At 46.6% G+C, this 19,582-nt stretch overlaps 1 protein-coding gene across 5 annotated transcripts; it reads left to right on the plus strand.

Moving 5' to 3' along the window:
* The first annotated feature begins 279 nt into the window (after positions 1-279).
* si:dkey-71h2.2 (low density lipoprotein receptor adapter protein 1) lies at positions 280-18,873 on the plus strand. Of its 5 annotated transcripts, XR_008947511.1 has the most exons (11): positions 280-937; positions 9,518-9,660; positions 10,466-10,578; positions 13,119-13,233; positions 13,551-13,623; positions 13,811-13,897; positions 14,323-14,450; positions 14,995-15,029; positions 16,269-16,339; positions 16,679-16,707; positions 16,999-18,873. XR_008947511.1 is itself a non-coding variant. In XM_057017635.1 (10 exons), the coding sequence occupies exons 1-10, from the start codon at positions 853-855 to the stop codon at positions 17,043-17,045; spliced, it is 855 nt and encodes a 284-aa protein (XP_056873615.1). In that variant the 5' UTR covers positions 282-852; the 3' UTR covers positions 17,046-18,873. The 5 variants fall into 5 exon arrangements, 2 of the variants coding, with proteins under 2 accessions (XP_056873615.1, XP_056873616.1); XR_008947510.1 differs by having other exon boundaries at positions 16,269-16,707; XR_008947509.1 differs by lacking the exon at positions 16,269-16,339 and having other exon boundaries at positions 281-937; positions 16,679-16,813.
* Positions 18,874-19,582: the final 709 nt, after the last annotated feature.

The following is a 19,582-nucleotide window of genomic DNA, read 5'->3' on the forward strand; positions in this document are numbered from 1 at the left end:
TGATGAGTGCCTGATATCTGTCACAATTCATTTAGTCAACTTCAAATGGAAGCTTGTTGCCTGTTAATGGAATTGCACATGCAGTTTTAAAAAAAAAAAAAAAAAGACCTCAGTTTAGAACCATGCAAAAACCATTTGCATGGTTCTTGATAGGTTCTTTTAAATAAATTTTTAAAATGATATATATATAATATTTGTTGCTGATGGCAGTGATTCTGCACACTGGGAACAAACCCATTAAAACAGTAATGTTGTAGTACCTATTATTCGACGTTAGAGGGAGCCAAATCAGTACGAAAAAATAAAAGACGTTTTAGATTAAAAAAAATCACGCAGTAGCAGACACAAAAATGCATAAAAGTGAATTCTTACAGTGTTGCAGCTTGCTGCAATACTATAATGACATCTAAAGTACCACAGAATGCGCATTAATGAATGTGCAATTAGAGGCTTAAAAGGAGAAACGCCAGCTTCGTTAATTTACTACATGTTAGTCTTTGATTCCAGCGCTTTCGGAGTTAAACACTCCACGGCAGCCTCGGTGCTGCATCCATGGAGCGGAGACCTGTTTAAGGTGGCGCCGTCAGCTCCCTGCAGAGCTCCGCTCTCCCCTGCAGGTTGTCCGGACACGCCCTTAAGTCCGGAGCGGCGCGGTAGGTGTTCCAGCCGCTTCCCTCTGTGGAGCCGCTGACATCCACGCACTCGCAGCTCAACTTATCCGCATCTCCCCGCGTTCTGCTCTCCCCACTCCGGCGCAGCCGCTGTCCAGCCCTCGCCTCGCCGTGTTGACGCTCCCCGCGGAGCCGGAGATCCGGGGAATCCACCTGCCCGGAGAGCGGACACACCTCGGGGATGGATGCCCTCAAATCCGCCGGCAGAGCGATCATCAAGAGCCCCGGAGTTCCGCGGCACACATGGGGGACTTCCAAACACGAAAGTGAGTGAGACGCTGTCTGTCTTTAAGAAACAAACAAACAAACAAACAAACAAACAAAAAAACAACCTTTCATTTTGATTCAGTGTTTTAAGGATTCGGAGCTAAAAAGGCGAATGTGTGGAGCTCCAGGTGGAGCCAACAGCTTTTCTTTTGTGTAGCCGAGCTGAAGCTGCAAAAACGTGCACATTTTATCCCCCAGCATGTCTGGGATCATCACGCTTTACCAGCTTCTCTGTTAACCAAACTAGCTGGAGTTAATCATACTTTAACCACCTTTATTTTTAAATCAGGCTAGTTTTCTTTTTTTCTTTAAACGACTTAAACTATGGCTTTTAGCAACATGTTTTCAAAACGTAAATGATAATTAATCAGCAGATTAGTAGGAAATGTCATGAGTAATGAAGTAAAGTTGCAGTTTTAATAGAAATAATTGTGTTGACATTCAGCCTCTCATTAAGGATCCTGATCCCTGCTTTTTAGTTTATTTTGTTTTTAACAACAAATAACTGTACAAAGAAAACTACTGCCATTTTTTTTTAGGCTTTACCCAAGGCTATGTTTATTATGTAAAGGTAAACATGCAGATACCCAGTGTGTGCATGTGAGAGGTGGGCGTCAGCCTGGAAGCACTTTCTTCTGTCAACTTCTTTCCGCCTTGACGCCAGCGTGTAATAATCTGTTGACCCTGTCAGCTGCCATTAACCCAGCGATTCATTTTACACCCGCAGACGCGTGTTTCACTTCTTCTTCATGCATAATTGAGTGTTTTGGTTATGTGGGATTTAAAGGTTTGGCTTGCAGTGAGTTTCTGGAGTGTTTTTCTGTGTCAGACTGTGCTGCAACAACCCTTTGATAGTTGTTGTGATTTTCTCCCCATCTTGTTAACATCACCGTGTTCTTTATGATCTCCATACCATGATAAAAGCAGGCCGCGCCAGCCATCCAATCTCCATGTTAAAGACGTTTGCTCAAATTAGCGTCAGCAGGAGAGGAAACTGTAAAGCGGAGGTGGTTAAAAAATGCAGCCACAACAGTGGCAGTTTCGATTGCCACTGCTTCCACTGCCACAGTTTCAACTGCCACTGTTGTGGCTGCGCATGTCCTGCGCATGTCCTCAAGCCTCTCAGCGGGCAGCTTGGAAGAAGGATGGCGTCTGTACGCCCGCATGAGGCGACGTGTCCGCACTTGCTGTCGGAATGCAAATCAGGCAACATTGCAGCTTGTTGGCATGGCCACACAACCGAGGTGTTAGTTAAGCAGCAAAAATGAGGGATGAATAATGATTCTGAAATCTGCCTGCAGCTGAAAAAATGTTAATAATTAGATCTGCCTGATTATCATGTGAATAAAAGATGGGAAATTGGTAAAATCCTCAGTATGATCATAACCATGTAGCTAGTAACCGTGCTACGTGCTAATGCTTGGCTCTTGGGAATGCTTGTGTTCTTCAGACAGATGCTCCAGCATTTACGGATAACAGATTTGGTGCTTGTGTCTTCAGATGGCTGACTGGGATAGAACTGGTAACAATACCTGAGCAGAGTCACTCACCTGCCTCACCTGACGCAGTGAGAAGACACCTGCAGCTAAGGCTGCAGCAGCTTAGCAAAACACAGAGATTCTAACTGGAGAATCTCCTTTTACTGTCTTTTAACTTGCACTCATCCGTGATCGCTCGTCACTTGTGCTAAACCATCTAATGAACGAAGCCAAAGAGAGCGGCACGGAGTCCCCATGGAGATAAAGCAGCATGGAAGAAACGATGACATCACCATGCCTGCTGCTATTCCCACTCTGTATTTAAAGCTTGTTTTAAAATGCTTCTGAACGCCACCAAAGAAGAGTGCTGCTCGCTAATATGCGGTGACATTTGTGAGAAAATCGCAGCGAGGTTTGAGTGGCCCTCGTGCACCCACTGCGAGTTATTTAATGCCTGAGCAGTCAGAGACTTTCGCCTGAGAGGAAAGCTGAAAAGTCTCCGTCGCCGCCATCACGCTCCCGCTGTGAGTCGGCTCCCTCGAGATCCGAACACTTCCGATGGTCCCGTGATGACCGAACGTACTCGGTAAAGATGCAGGGTTGTTCCAGCTAAAAAGACTCTATTTCTGGACACGTGCGCCACCAGCCGTCGCTTCTTCCGCCAGCGGAAACCTGACACGTGGCGCATGTCCCCGCCGCCGCTACGCCGTCATCTGTCGAGGTCAAAGCCGACGGCGGCCCAGGCAAGGACGCGGCGTGCGCCGGGAGTGCGAGCCGTCCCCTCAGATCTCGTCACCGAGAGGAGGCGCGGACCTTTTCCACGTCTGGGAAGACGCGACCTTGGTTCCAAGGACGCGGGCGCAGTTCAGTCTGCATCAAATTAGAGCGCTGAAGCTGGGGGGCACTGAGGCGAGCAAGGCTTCCGTGCCCAAGCTGTTTCTCCTGTGCGTCCCGATCGGTCCATTGTGCGTTCCTGCCGCTCAACCAGCGACTGCTGGGATGGAGTCCTGCGCCCATGTGACCTGGCGGTGGGGGGGGGCCCTGTACGGGTTCATGCCGAGGTTGGGCGGGCTGCAGAATAGCCCGAGCCATTAAACTGAACTGTCAGCGAATACAACCCGCCAGCTCGGCTCAGCTTGAGTGACACGCGGGAGGCCGCGGCGTTAGGTTAGCTCTGACCCCGAAGGAGCAATTATCCGTCAGAGGCTCGCTCCCGCACGAGAACCCGGGAGTCGGGGACCGACGGCGGAGAAGGAGGAGGAGGAGGAGGAGGGGGCTATGGTTAGAACATACAGGATAATGATCCAGGGAAGGGCAGAAGTACCCCGGCATCAGCGCGTTATTACAGTGGAGCCCCGGGGCGTCACTGTGGTGAAATATGAGCCGGTGATTCTGATATATGAAGGAAGCCTCTCAAAGGTCACGGAATGGGAAGTTTTCACTAAAAACAAGGGTTTGGATGATCAGGTTTCCCACCTCGAGGCTGCAGCACTTGCGCTCTCCTCGGCTGATCAACGCATCAGATGTGTCGCTAATGAGTCTTCGCGCATCACGTTTTCAGGAAAGCAGCCGGGCTAAAGGGTTCATTCAGCAGCTGCTGCACCTTAACGCGGGGGTGAGCGTCTAAACGCACCATGTGACGCTCTCCCACGAAGCAGAGAAAGCTCCCAAGCGTCTGTTCAAAATCTACTGCTGTCATCTTGTTTGGACTCTTTTAAATTGAATCAAATCTAATTCTATTTCTGTCGTTGGTCCTGGCTCAGGCAGGGCTGAGAGAGCTCTCCGGTCTTTTATTCCCACTGGCAGTTTGGTTTTAATGCCTCTAGGAATCCCCAGGGTGTCGGAGAGCTTCTCTTTAATTCTTGCTTGTGATTTATGAGTAATCTGAAGCTGCGTTGAGCAGCAGGTGACGGAGGAAGTGAAGAAAAATTCATTTTTCTCTTCTGGAGAAGGATCCTGTAAGTGAAACTTCTGGGAGCTTGTGTTGCGTTCAGGGCTGTGACGGCTTCGTTTCAGTGATGCATCCGCGACCCGAACCACATCGCTTTAAATAAAAGTGTGTTTTTGTGCCATCGCAGTTTATTTTCTGCACTCCACGAATATTGATTCTGGAGCTTCGGTCTATTCTTCATACTCTGTATTGATTCCTCAGACCTTTGGGACTGGTGTGTGTGTGTGTGTGTGTGGTATGGTCCGAGTGTGTTCCCTGACTTTTATTAAAGCCGCCCAGGCCTGTATTTCATTAATGTTACCAGCGATGACCTTTAGCTGAACACACTTGTGCAGGAATACTTGGGTCTCCACAGATCCAGGTTCAATTTCCATTTTCCTCTCTTGAGTTCACAGGCAGGCGCGTCATACATCCTGTATGAGTTAGCTCGCCGTGCGCTAAATCGGTCGCCCCGCATTGTTCAGCGTGATGTTGTAAAGTTTAGCAATAATTGATGCGATGACTTGTACGCTCAGACATCAGGTGTATCACTCGGCATCACCTCTGCTGCCATGCGCTCGGTATTTTTAGCACCAGCAAGGATTCCTGTCCTGGAGTAAAGTGAATTATGTAACGCAGGTAAGGTGAGAGAGCTTGTGTTGAGAGATTAGCCTGTTCGAGCTGCTGCAGCATGCAGCTCCACACACACACACACACACACACACACACACACATGCACACACACACATTCTGTGTGTGGTGCTTTTGTATTTGCTGCGAACTGAAGACATTTTATCTTCAAAGGGCACTTTGAGGGTGAGGTCTTTGGTTACGGTTTAGTGATGCATTATGTCTGAGAGTCCTCACAAAAATAGATGCACTAATATGTGCGTGCGTATGTAACCAAACCTCCTCCTCCGTTGAAGCGTCAGCTCAAGTGTTCTCTCCAATTTTTGCCCCTCTTCACCGTTTCAGAAGCATCGTCGTCCTCTGAGCACAGAAAGTATCACCTAAAAATAACTTTTCTACTGCAGGTAAAAATGGAAAACTCTTGTATGCCAGTGCAGCATCGCTCTGAAGTGTGATAAACGAGCCACAGAAACCAGCAGAGCCTTTTCATGGCTCTGCAAGTGAACTGTGGACTGTTCGTTGTATTCATAGCAGCCCAGTTACCAGTGGGAACGCGGGACCCCAGGGAGCCAAACGTTGGGTAAATGCTAACATTAGCCTCTCGGGACTGGACATGTTGTGTTTTTAATCATCATTGCTAAGTTCAGCCTTCATTGTTGTCCTTGCACCACCGGGTCGCGTCCAGTTGCAAGTGAATTGGTCCCGGTTCTAACCAGTTCAACTCTCTTTCCACAGCATCTGTTACATTCAAGATGGTGTGAGTCTGAGTCTGACCCATGAGAAAGCAACCACAGCAGGAAAAACTGCCTTTTAACAGGAAGAAACCTCAATCAGGACCAAGCTGGTATAGGGGGACCCTGCGAGCCCTGGTCGTGAGATCCAGGCCCTGTGGGACACCTTCAGCTCTCAAAAGGGTCTTTGTTCTTGTAAAGCAAACCATTTCAAACGATTCATCTTTCTCAGCCTCGAATTTAAAAAAAAAAAAAAAAAAAAGTTGAAATATTGAAAATGAAGCCATTGTTTTATGAATAGAACTCTGTCGTGGGAGCTATTTTTAGTTGATGAAGACGTCGCATTTGCCAGGGGGGAGAAAAAAAGATCTGTATCAGCAAAGAAAAAATCACGCCGTTTGAATTGCTAATGAAAACGATCCTTCCACGGTGCCAAGCGATTGCACTTCATGAATAAATACCCTCCAGGAGAGGATTCCTGTCTGCTTTGTTAATATTGTTATCATGGCGTGACGTTTTCTCTTTTACAAATCGTCTGTGAGACTGTAAACGGAGTAAACAACCAGCGTCCGCCGTGGTGAAGGTGATAAATGAGCTGCTGAAGGATGATTTGACAGCTGTCATTGGGTATCTGGTAGTTCTGGGATTTTGAAAATAAATTTTAAAATATTCAGTCTTGGATTTCACAATGGCCACAAAAACCAAATCAATCTGTTAGAAGCCTCTAACGACCTTTAAATGAATAAACGCAGCACTGATGTGAGCGGATGCAGATGTTGGCAAGTTACTCCTGCAAAATCAATGACCTTGAATCAGGAGAACATCCAGTATTCTGGTGATTTCTGCTCCACTCTTATTAACCAGTTCTGCTCTGTGCACTGCTGGAGCTTGTAGCCACATTTTTAATATATTTCTTTGGTTTTGGGTGAATGGTTAAGGTTTTTTAAAGCAACAACGACCCCGAGAGATGTTGAAACCCTTTATATTAGTGTAAATGTTCCATACGTCCTTTCATCTCCTTTCATGATGTCAGTGAAACACAACGTTCAGGGCAGCGACGGTGAAAATCCCAGTGAAAATCTGGCACTGGCGCCGCCGACCTCCTCTGGGAGGTGCCGGACCTGAGGAGGCTTTGTGGTTTAGACGGAAGATGAGCTTCTTTTGTAAAAGCTTATGTTATGGATTTTTAACGGCGGGGCTGGACACACACACACACACACACACACCCCTCTAAATACCCTCTCGTCTCCCTGTTCATGTGGGGAGATTAAACGGTCCATCTTGAACGGCCCCCCATTGTCTCGGCTGTGTTCTGGGATGTGCGTGGAGCAGATAACACGTATCCTTGTTAGATGAAGAGCAGATATGGATGTTGGAGTAAAAGCGCTTAAGGAGGGGTTTGTTGCAGAGGGGGAAATTAAACCCAGACTAGCACCGAATCATTCGGGGACCATTTGTAGCCCTTCAAATCCTGACTGATGTACGTGTAAAGCAAATATTAATCTCTTCCTCTTTTTTAAAGGTTCGGATCCCATTTTGCTGTTTTATTAGACCATTTTGGAGAAAAATTGCTGAGAAATTAAATCTATCAACTTGAAAACTATCTTGTACTGTATATTTGGCATTAACTTATATATTTAATGCCAAATAATTCCTCCTTTTTGCCGCATATTCTGTGACTCTGGTGGGAGTTTCATGAGCCCACCCGCCTCTTCAGTTGCTTGCTTGTTTTTAGATCATTTGCATACTTTCTTTTGATGCCTCGCCAACGTGCTCAGTAATGCAATTTGCAGGTACCACCCCCACCCATCCCCAGCCCAGCACCCCCCCCCCCCCCATGCTCCTGCATGTTGGATCAGGCTAATAAGCCAGCCTCTCACAAATACCCAGATGGGGGGGCTTAATTGAATTTGTCAAAACTGAGCCAGAGGACATGAGGAGAAGAGTGATGGCTTGAAATAGGAGTTGATTTGGTCTCCCTGCCGCCCTCAAACCAGAGCCAGGAAACAGTTACAACTCCCCCGTCTTGTACACACACACGCGCGCGCACACACACACACACCCCGTATCAACCCACCATCTTCCCTGAATGTGCGGCCTATATTTTTCCCTCTCAAGGTGATGCCCCAGATTTAGTGCTGTGACGACTAAAAGAGAATTAAACGGCGACCGTGTCGAGGTGCACGGGGAGGATGAGGGAGGGTGTCCTGACTGGCGTTTATGTTCTTACTCTGTGGTGTTTGGTCTGTGACAGCACCTATAATGAGGAATGTTGTAGGCGCCGTGACCGTGGAGCTGTGCGTGGTTAAAGAGCTCGCTGGTGATCGCTGCCAGGCGATCCTGGTCCCACCAGACCATAATAGACCAGGATCGCTGCCTCTCCAGACGGGGTGCAAGCGTTGCCCTCACGCTCCCTAATCCTGTTTTGTGCTTTTCTAAATCGGATCATCCTGACACACGACCACCAGTGATGGACGCCAGTTTCACTCTCCCCACTGTTGCCATCATCCAAATTAGCGACAGTGTGCTTGTTCCTGTCAATCATGTCCATCCCCGACTCACGCGGGATTTGTTAATTATTTAACTACTCATCTTTTATAGGGATTTGATAGTGGAAAACCCCCCAGCATCAACATCAAGCCGTTAATAATGTACGCGTGTGGCCTGGTGAAGGAGCAACATCTCCGGCTGTAGCAGCACTGTCATATTTTAATGATTTAAACATGAGAGTCCCAGGATCTGAAATCTGTTGATAACAGTTATAGTGACTTGAGTAGGACCAGATCAGCCTGGTCCTCCTCAATGTTTCTTCCTGTTTTTACTGCAGAGAAGTTTAATTGACTTAACACAAAAAACACAGTGAATTGATTTAAACTACACCTCTGAATTGTAGAGGTCGATCGAGGCTCATTGCATCCAATTAGTCCCGGAATGGTGCGACATTTAGGTTATTTGTAAAACCTCCCGTGGGTCATTAGATTCACTGTAACGCACATAAACCCGCAACCTCCACCTCACACTTAATATGAGGCGGTCGATGCTTCTCTTAAAAGCAACAGACTGTTCCCCCTGTAGCGTTTTAGAAGACCCAAACACACTCTGTGGTTTTCGCGCTGCCCCCACAGAGCGATTGAAGATTAGTTAATAATTCAGAGTTGTTGGACGAGGACGGCGTTCTCTGCTGTTCGCCTTCACAGCTGCACGGGGGCCTGAGAGCGGCAGATGGCTTAGCCTGTTAGAGGAGTTGGCACCGGCATGGTCCAATAGAGAGAGAGAGAGAGAGTGTGTGTGTGTGTGTGTCTCGCTGCAGGATCCTCGTGTGCAAACACTCACACCCCCATCACCTGGGTTTGTATCCTGTAACTGAAGAAACGCAGTTCGGTGTTGAAATAAGGACATTAACAGTCCAGAATCACTCGGCTGTGCATCAGTTTTTATGTTGTAGCTGCAGGCGGGACTCTTCTCTTGAGCTGCTCCCTTTATTGTTGACAGTCCGCTATCAGATGGCTGTAGGGTTGCTACCAGTTGTCACCGCGTCTGCTGATGTAAATGTGCCTTTTTGTATGCAGGATTAGAACTCTGCTAAAAGCTGCATTCAGATTTTATTGAACAATGATGATGAAAGATAAGTTACCAAAGATCAGGTGGAACAAATGTGGCTATGAACCCAGAAACGCGAACGCGTCAGACGTGGCTGCAGTGGCAGTTAACAGCCAGCAGGGGGTGCGCCAGTGCTGCCAGGTGCGCTGACTTAAAAAAAAAAATTTCCTTTGTCACAATTTGCTGATTCTTATGTTTTCGTCCCACCAGAGCTTCCAGAGAACTGGACGGACACCAAGGAGACCCTGCTGGAGGGGATGGTCTTCAATGTCAAATACCTCGGTATGACCCTAGTGGGACAGCCCAAAGGAGAGGACATGGCGTCGGCGGCCATTCGCAGAATCGTTGCCATGGTGAGTGATTCATACACCCTCGAAATGGGAGTGATATGAGAGAGATGCCTGAAGTTGGCATATCTGCGGCCGACAGATGGGGGACTTTTCGCCTCATGGCTTGACATGAGTAACATGGGACGAGAGCGCTCGCTCGTTAGCACGTCCTACATGGATGAGCTGCCACAGTGCACGTTCCCCTCCGTTTATAATGCCAGTTCTTCGTAAGTGATCAGGGTTTAAACAGATTGCGGTTGTTGTCACCGTCTCCAGGGCATTTGGGCACCGATAGCGCGCCGCGGCATCGCTCCACTTGTCCTTCCAAAGTCCTATTTTCAGCCAAAAACCGATGCGTGCCGCCCTCGGCTTCTTTTCCCTGAACTTCGCCTCCTAAAACACCGACGTAATGACAGTTCTTTTCCGTTTCCCACCTTGAACGATTCTTACGCTGACTTTGGGTGCGAAAGCAGAGGGGAGCCATTTGGCGGCTACTTGGATGTCGTGGAGGTCAAAGTCATGGTCAGCCGAGCGCCTGGTCAGCACTGCGGCCATGTTGTCCACGCCACCTCCATTAGCGCTGCTGGCCCCATTATTGCTTCTCTCCTTGTTGCTTCCTGTCAGGTTCTGATATTTTCTGGGAGGTTTTATTCACGCTGCTGAGTTTCTCTCCGCATCTGCGACACGTTTCTGAGTTTTTGGTGTCCAATCTGGACCGGATCACCTCCGATTTATTTTTTTTCCTCACAGTGACAGGAGCACTCTGTCTGCACCGCTCTGATTTCTTTTTTAAAATGTGCACATGTGCTCTTGTGTTTGACGCCCGCAGGCCAGAGCCGGCGCCAAGAAGTTCCGCAAAGTGACGCTGACCGTGTCGCCGAAAGGCATCATCATCACAGACACGGAGACCGCCGACCTCATAGAAGACGTCTCCGTATACAGGTAAATAAGACACAGAACCCAGGGGTTCGTGCGAAGGCCTGGGCCAGATTTTTAGACATCAAATCAGCTTTGATGGTTCATAATCTTTGTTTAGTCTGAAAAACAAAGCTGGGGCTTAATTTAATCCCTGAAGAAACTGATACCCAGCATGTAGGTCAGTGGTGCTTCTGTCCATTTCTTCAGCTTCCTTTGTGGACTTAAACTGTCTTCCGAGTCTTCCGAGTCTGAGCCACGCGGCTCTGCATCCCCATTTGATCTGGGCCGTCTACCACAGGTCAGGGGGAGTCGGTCCCCCCTCCTCTCTTTTCTCCTACGGAAGCGGACAGAAATTTCCATTTCTGCTGGTATTATCATAATGAAGGCTCTGGTGGCAGAGAAGGCCGTGACTAATTGGCCCGCTTTGAGAGTCGATCCTCCGGCCCGAGCCTTACGCTTCAGTCAAGATCCAGCGGAGATCAGGACCACCTGCGGAGCTCAGACTGGGGATTTATATGTGCTCCTTATAAGACCCCCACCCCCACCTCCCAATTGCTTCTTTCTTTCCTCCGCCTCCTTTATTGTGTCTTGTTAGAGCTGCACTTGATCCATTCATTGGCCTGGAACAGAAACAACAGAACGTGGAGAAGGGATCAAACGTGTCTGTAGATGTGGCAGAGATCTGTTTTATGCTTCTATTTGGGTCTTTGTGCAACTAAATTTAGCAGAAAATCAGTTTTCTCAAATAATCTTTAGTCTGTGCATCAAAGCAGATAAGGAAAGCGGATTATTTGAGGGTGGTGGGTCAGAGCAGAGAGGTTCTTGCCCCATCTCACAGCTGCCCAACCGCAGCCAGAACCAGCCTCTGTTTCCAGCGGCAACGCATTTCTGCTCCTGCAGAGCGAATCCGGTTCCATTTTTACAGCAGAATTCCTCATTCCAACGACTATTTTTTAGAACCAAACCGTGCAATCATGCAGAAAGCCGAGTAAACAAATGCTTTGATTAATGGTGACGGCTGAGTGCGTCTGGCAGGACGGGCTGACGGCTTCTCGTTCTGACGGGAGCTTTCAGACAGCAGCAGCAGCATGTCAATCAGCTGAAGCCGCAGCCGGCGTCCGCAAAAGCGCACGCGCCGCCGCCGCCATTCTTTGAGACTCCACTCATTGTTTGACCATTTTTGTTCGGCTGTACCCCCCCCCCCCCCCACACACACACACACACACACAACACACACACACAGACACACAAAAAGTTGTTTACCGGTTCGAATGATTGTTCACGTGTGGAGCTGGCGTGCGTGTGAGGAAGCCAGGCTTTTGATGTGTCAACGTTAGGGTTGCTGCTGTGAATATTTAAATATTTGCATTGGTATTCTCTGGCTGCCTCACCGGTGCTGCTCTGATCAAAGGCTTCAGCCCCCCTTGAGCCCCCTCACAGATATGATGCCGCTGACAGTTCAGCCTCTGTTGCTTCAGCTTTGGAAGCCTGTGATGCCGTCAATTATCCTGTGGTGGTGTTGTTGTTGTTGTTTTTTCAGGCTTACGGAAACACGAGCGGCGCTGCTAATGAAGCTAAATTTCATCCGTTTCCATGTTGGTCAGCGTCACTCATTCAGGAGAAAGTTGCAAGAAATGCAAATTACAAGATACATTTGAAGCATTCATTTATTTATTTATTTATTTTTAGGAAAATAGGTCATCTGTGCAGTGTGATTCCCTTTTTTTGTGCAATTAGGGCCTAAATATAAGTTAGAGTTGGGGGTTGCAGAGCTGGGTGTCCTGGGCTTTGCAATGTGGGTCATGTTACAGCTTATCAAGCCAGCAAATAACCGGAGACAGAAATCAGCAGCCTGGTGATTTGATGTTTGGTGTTTAAACACCCATAATTTTACATATATTAACTTCAAATATCACAACAGTTGCTACCGACAAGACGGACACATATCTTTTTTCTTTATTGTTTTCTTCTCCTTCGGTGTAAAAAAAGACATAAACGAAGAAGAAGAAGATGCCTAAATACAGAATGTGCACTTTGTAAAGGAGCACTTCACAACTATTGTTATCTCCTGATTAAAGTGAAGTGATACAGATTTATGCAACATCTGTTCATTGTCTGTTTGATTTTAGTAATCGACAGACTTGGGTTGCGGCTGAAACAAGTATGGAGCCATTAAACTTGTAAACTTGTCTTGTATTAGCTTTGTTGGTGGTTTTTGTGATGTTATGCCTCCCTGCTGCTCAGCTCCGTCATTGCCAGCTGTGGGACTTCCATCAGTACAAACACTGGCCTCATTCTGCTGCTGCATTTACATCTGCAAAAGTGGGAAAAACTCAATCGTTTCCTAAACTGACGCGTATGCTGGAGTTTACTTTGATGTACGGTTTTATATAGGAGTGCAGGCCTGCAGCTAATGCACTCTTCATGCTCTGCTTTGTTCTGAATCCGAGTCCTTCTGATTAAAAATGATGTTCGCCACTAGACAGTCATGTCATTGGTTGGCTCCTTCTGAAATTGCTGATATTTGGGGGGGGGAAATTAATTTCCTGCATTTTCCTTTTCAGAATTTCATACTGCACCGCTGATAAAACTCAGGATAAGGTCTTCGCATACGTCTCTCAGAGCCAGTTCAACGAGACCCTGGAGTGTCACGCTTTCCTCTGCCAAAAGAAGAAGATTGTACGTGTTCAGCGCTGATTTGTCTTAATTCTAAATGTTTGCATCTGGACAAAAAAAAGAAACGCCATTAATTTTAAGGGATTCGGCCGTTGATGCGCATATGGCTCTATCTTGTGGCCGAAAATTGTCATTACAATTGAAACAGATTTTGAGAAATGAAGTTATAACAGGTAAAGGGGGCTGTCATCAAGTCTAGCTTCCAGTAAAACAGTCAGTAAGGATGCAGTGTGTGTTTTATATATATTGGATGTGAAAAGGATCTTTTTGCTTTGGCCACAAAGGTGTTCTCATTTTTCTTCCTTCTAATTTATGTCCAGGCTCAGGCTGTGACACTAACCGTTGCACAGGCATTTAAAGTGGCACTCGATCTTTGGGAGATTGCTCAGGAAGGTGAGTCTGTTGTTATATTCTAGAAAGAACTGAAGGTAATCTACATGCCAGAACCGGGCCTCTAAAAGTACCGCTGTTCTTCAGGATATAAATGCTGTGTTTGTCTATCAGCCTGTCAGAACCTGAAGGTCTTACTTGCGAATGTTAACATTCAGTTTTTCTGTCATTATTTTGCTCGTACCTGCAGACAAGAGCAAGAAGGCCAGGTCATGTTGCTCTTGTGCTGCGAGGGACAGGCAGACGGAAGCAACAGAAAGGCAGTGCATCCCAGCAGGTGAGGTCACCGGATAATAAAACACCGACCTCTTTGAGACTAAATTAGCTGTCATCGTTACGCAGGCCCGAATATCTCGCTGTACGGGCCCTCATTAAATTCAGAAAATGGTGCAATTTAAGTACTTTCCAAATACCATGACATTTCTGTAAATTTCTGTCTAAATGTTATGCACTCTCTAAAGGGTGAGCCGAGGGTCGGCGAACAAATTAAATCATCTGGAGTCTGTAGCTTCTCGCAATTAAACTATTCTCTCCCTCCAGTGAAGCTGGCATTAGGACAGAGAGTCAAATGTCAAACTGTTAGAAAGTTTTCACTTTTGCTGCAGGAGTCAGAGACAATTTCATAGTGATTTCCTGCCTTCCGGGACACTTGCCTGAGTCTGTCCCTTTATTCCAATGTTTATTTCTCGGTCTCTCTGTTAGAACCAGAGCCACTCAAGCCTGCTGGGGTGGAGGAAAAGCTCCGGAGGCCCTTCTTCTCTGCTTCGCTGGGCTTGCCCTCCCCTCGCAGTAATCCTACTCGAAGGCGTCCAATTAAACACGACTCATGGGTAGGTCGCAATCTCTGCCAGGGTTTGGTATTATTTAATATAACTGTATAATATAATATAACTATTTTTTTTTGTCAATAATTTATTTTAGTTTTTTTTTTTGTTTTGTTTTTTGTCATTTCTGATGTAACCTTTTATATTCTAAATTACTGTAGATGTCGCTGTTGTGCAGTCGCGCCCTCCGAACACTAGGGGGCACTGCGTCACTACTATATTTCGCCTCAGACTGGTCTTTCTCTCGCATGAGAATCCATCCAATTCATCATAAATTGACTTTGACGTTGCTTATTAGAGGAATAATTGTGCAAGAAATGAAGAAAACGATATGAATGATTTAAATAATCTAGTTTTCAATGATCAAATCATTGTCTAACCAGAACACTGAGCACCTAGTGTATTAGTATTGTGCAGTGAGCTGTGTTTGAATTTCTGCATCACTTCTCTCTCCCTGGAGAAACACAATCAATAACAGACAGCGGTTTGAGATAAGAGGCCCAGGAGTACATCATGCACATATTGATTGATATGGTTTGTTTCCTGACAGGATGTGGACGATGGACTGGATGAAGCATTCTCAAGGTAACCTTTTCATGACTGTCTGCTGAACTCGGGGGATTTTTATAATTTACGGGAGGAGATGAGGCTCCTTGGGTTACCTTCCAGACCAAAAACTGTGCTGTTAATGTCAGTTCCGGTGAGGAAACAATGATCAAAGGTTGTTTAGATTGACAGATGTACCAGGGGCGATTGTCAGCTGTCAGTTACCATACAGACCCACATTTCTATGAACATTTCCACACTCAGATGAGACATCAAGGATGCGCTGTTGTCTTTTTTTGTCTCAGTTACAGCTTAGCAACAAACAAGCCCCCTGTTCTTTCTGATTACTGTGGTTTTCCCAAAAGCTGCGTTGTTTTTCCATCAGAAACCTCGAGTCTGGGTCAGGCCCTCGGGTCCTCCACTGGGAAGGTTTAAAGACAGGTGGGGAGAAAAAAAGGGAGCGTTTATGCTTTAAAAAGTACATCTTCAGTCTTGGATGTGAGATTCTCAGCACCACTGTTGGAATGTTTTAGCTGTTAGACTCCTGAAAATGAAGTAATGAAACAAGGAAGTAAATACTTTTGGCTCTAAAACCATCCACATCATCCTGGAACTCAAATATCTTCAGAACTCCCCTCAATTCCCAATGAACTCCCAGCAATGGTGGCCAAATAAGAGCCCTCTGAGACTTTTTAGTGTCCAATATGAGCCATTGATACATGTGTGTGCACCTAGCAGAGCTCAATAATTCTTCCACAGAGCAGTGCAGCTCATTAGCTCATTGCCGGCAGCTTATAGATGTGTTTGTGGTGCTTGAGCATGACACTCTTTGATTTAATGGCGAGGCCGTACGAGAGGCAGAGCTTTGAATCAGAGGCTGCTGATGTGTAAACTGCCCAGGCGAGCTGAGGGGAGGAAGGATCAGAGAGGTGGCAGGAGGGAGGAAATACTGACTCCACAAATGGGGGGGGAGCATTGAAACTAGAGGAAACGTGGTTGGAGATGGCCTTTGAAGGGGTCAGGAAGTGTGTCAGGCTCGGCCATGACGGTGCATTAATGTAAAGCCACAGCAGCAGAAAACACACGTCACATGTTCAAAATAGAACCCGTAAATCCACTCAGGGTGTTTTGTGCTGCGGTGAAAGACAAACATGGTCCCAGGAGAGTCAGACACTTGTTTCATCCAGATCCCCACGGGTTATTCTTCTGATTGCAATCCAAATACTGACGTCACCCAGAGTAACAAGAGCCTTCTGATGATTCTGCTTAACTCTGAAGGGATAAAAAGGCCAGACAGAGACATCATTAAGTGGGAGAACCGAGACGGATGAAGGAGCCAGCTGCTGCAGGTGCAAGACATGAGTGTTTCAGTATCTGCTCGGCTCAAAACCGGTGAAATGCCGGAGTTTGAATGGCAGCGCGTCGCTGTGGACGCGTCAGCTGGAGTTGAACCGGGTTTAATTAAATTCTTTGACTTTAGAGCTGAAATGACTGTTATGCAACTGTCAGTATTATACCGAGACGCTTGATCAATTAAAGCCCATCCCAACCTGGTGAGTCAGTCCTGTGTTGGATAGACTCTGCTGAGAGCTGGAAGTCGCTCTGGGACTTAAGCTCGTCTTAACCTTTGTTCCGGAGACACTCGCTCATCCTGTCCTCTGTCCTTCTGTCTTCCCACTGGTACGCAGCAACATGGAAGCGGAAGAGATGGACACGGGTAAGTGACATCACCGTCCAGTCACACCTCATCTCCTGTCATTGAGAAAAGCGCCTGTCCACAGGTGCATCATGGGACGCATATTGAGGGACGTTTTCTCATTCAGGTGCATGTCCAGCTGACCATACGTAGATTGTCCGTTGATTCAGTTCATTTCTAATAGAAACTGGATGAAAGAGTCCCGCTATACTGTGACGTTCAGATGTCCTCTGCATGTCCTCGTGTTAACTCTCTGCATGAAATCCTCTTAATCAGAGCATTGAAGAGTCTGGTTCTGTCTGTCTCTGTCAGACTGGCCGAGTCCCGCTCCCAAACCGTCTCTGGCCATGCAGCTGTGAGTCTGGAGGAGCGCCCGTCTCCACTCGGACCAGCGTGTCCCAGTAACACACAAACTAAATGATGAGCAGAAAACACCTTTGCAGGATGAACAGTCTGATATTAGACCGTCGAAGAATCTCCGGCTGCCTGCCAGCCAGTAAACACACACCTTTACTTCTATCTTTGTGAGGTCTCACACATGACACACCTAACCATCACAACAACAAGCCCCACCCACCAAAAATGTCCTCACTTTGCCAGTGTCTTCACTATATAGCATGTACATGAAAACACACACAAGCTGTCACTTATATTCAGAAATCCAAGCCAGCGCTGAAGAACAAGAAGAACCAGTTCTGTCTGTTTTAAAAACACTTTTTTACCCACTTTAATTAAACAAGATGGCAACAGTGTTTGCAAGAGGACGCTGTCTCTCTTTGTGCATGTGGACATTTATGATCGCCCGATCTTGTCACTTTGAGCTGCTATCAGATCAGCGAAGTGGTGCAGATCACAGATTGTGTCAGAAAAAGAGTTTCTTTCAAGAAATGACTGATTTGGAGTCATAAATGTGTTGAAATGACTCGAAAGAAGAGAGGAAAAACAGTTTTTCATGCAGAATCACAGAAATGTTGCTTATTTTGGCTGTTTTATATTAAACTGTCCATGGAACAGATACACACTGCTGACGTCTTAAGAAGCTCAATAATAAAAGTAAGACCTTCTCATTTGTCAACTTATATAATCTTTTCCACACACGAACAGAACAACGATGCAAAAGCAAACAGGGTAATGCAATAATTCCATTACTGTCTCACAATATTAGTATTTTTTTAATCCCAGGAAGCTCCCCTCTGTTTTAGCCTGCATTAAACTGATGACACAGTCTTCTGTATATTGTGATTTTATGGCAAAGATTTACAAAAGCTGTATTTTTCCAGCTTTGCTGCAGTGGACTTTTTATTACATACTGAATAATTATTAAATATTCTGGGACTGATGGAGTCAGGGCTCGTTTTTAAATCACTCTTATTGTCTGTTTCCCTGGAGCTTTGATGCTTTGCTCTGATGATTTCGGACGCATTTGTTCCTTTGATCCTCACGGTGGACGTCGTGCGACTCCGTCTGATCTGGTCCGAGCTGAAACTGCGTCTGGATTTAAACGGCATTAAGTCACAGAGACGGTGTGTGTGAGGGGGGAGGGGCGGTCTCTGTTGTCATGACACCCGCTGCAGAATAATTGGGAGGTCTATCAGAAAGCTTAATTGCACGTTTCAGGCTGAAGCTGCAGCTCCGGTGTATTTACCCTGCTGTCTGGACATGATGAATAACCATCCAGCGCGCTTCCGTCGGCATCTCTGAAGGTCAGCAGCGTCCTCACAGACGGGCCTACAACCCTTTACTGCCTCCTTTCCCCCCGTTTCCTTTTCCTTCGGCTTCAAAATTCTTATAGTCGGTCTCTAAGCCGCTTCTGCGACGGGCTGATCGGGGAGCTGGTGTGGATCTAGATGCTGCTCTGAAATGTTTCCAGCTTGGGAAGGGGGGGCAGGTATGAGGTGCCAATATGAGTCCAGAGTGTGTGGAATACAAATCAGCCTGCAGGGGTTGGAGGCCAGGAACCACCCAGAGTCTCTTGTCGGATCAGCGTCTCTTCCCCAAACAGACCAGTTTGTTTACACAATCCTTGCTTTGCTTTGGATGAAGGTGCTTCTTTTCTATCTATGCAACCAGCGCGGTGACGGGAGGATAACAGTCGCTTGTGTGTGAAATACCTGATACCTGTATGTCATTTGGAAGACTGTTATGGTTTTCTACCTGTGCTCAATAAAAGACTTTCTACACATCGTGGCACTGAAGAAAACGTCTTCTTCTTTTAGCAGAATGCGAGGAGAACGTTTTCACACTCGGACACATTTAGTAATGCAGGATTAGAAGTGTACACCTCAGCCCTCCCAACAAAGAGACTCTTTACATTGTTCCACTCGGACATAGGATCAGTAGACATCCTTAACTGTCTAATTAATAGCTAATGCGTAATTTGGTGCGATTCTGAACTGGCTAATTGCCCACAGATGAGGCGTTGGTGCCCTGATGGTTTAATGTGGCGTGGCTAATGGTTGCATCATTTGGTGCTGGGCCCGTGGAGGGTCTAATCTAGTGAGAACTGAGTCATTTACATGTAGCCACCTCCTGTCTCACGCTGCCATTCACAGCATCTTTGTGAGCACAGTCAGATGATTGCATGTGCAGCAGGAGCGGGATAGGCACCTCTGGGACCCTCATTTGAATGTCAGCTGTTCTATTTTTGCTCCATCGCTCATATAAATGTATAATGTAAAGAATATCGCTGCATATGGAGCCATGAGACACAGGGCTGCAGTAATGAAAGCAGTCCCCTGCGCACAGCCAATGTTTATAAATCTGTATTTATGGATGCACACAGGGTCAGAAATATGCAGAACTTCAAGCCAAAGCTTAGAACAACAGCCCATAACTCAGTGATGGGACGTACAAGGGAGCTATAATAATAGTTATTATTCCCTGTAATCAGCTTGAG

The sequence above is a fragment of the Takifugu flavidus genome, chromosome 19, assembly GCF_003711565.1.
Source record: "Takifugu flavidus isolate HTHZ2018 chromosome 19, ASM371156v2, whole genome shotgun sequence".
In the NCBI taxonomy this organism is placed as follows: domain Eukaryota; kingdom Metazoa; phylum Chordata; class Actinopteri; order Tetraodontiformes; family Tetraodontidae; genus Takifugu; species Takifugu flavidus.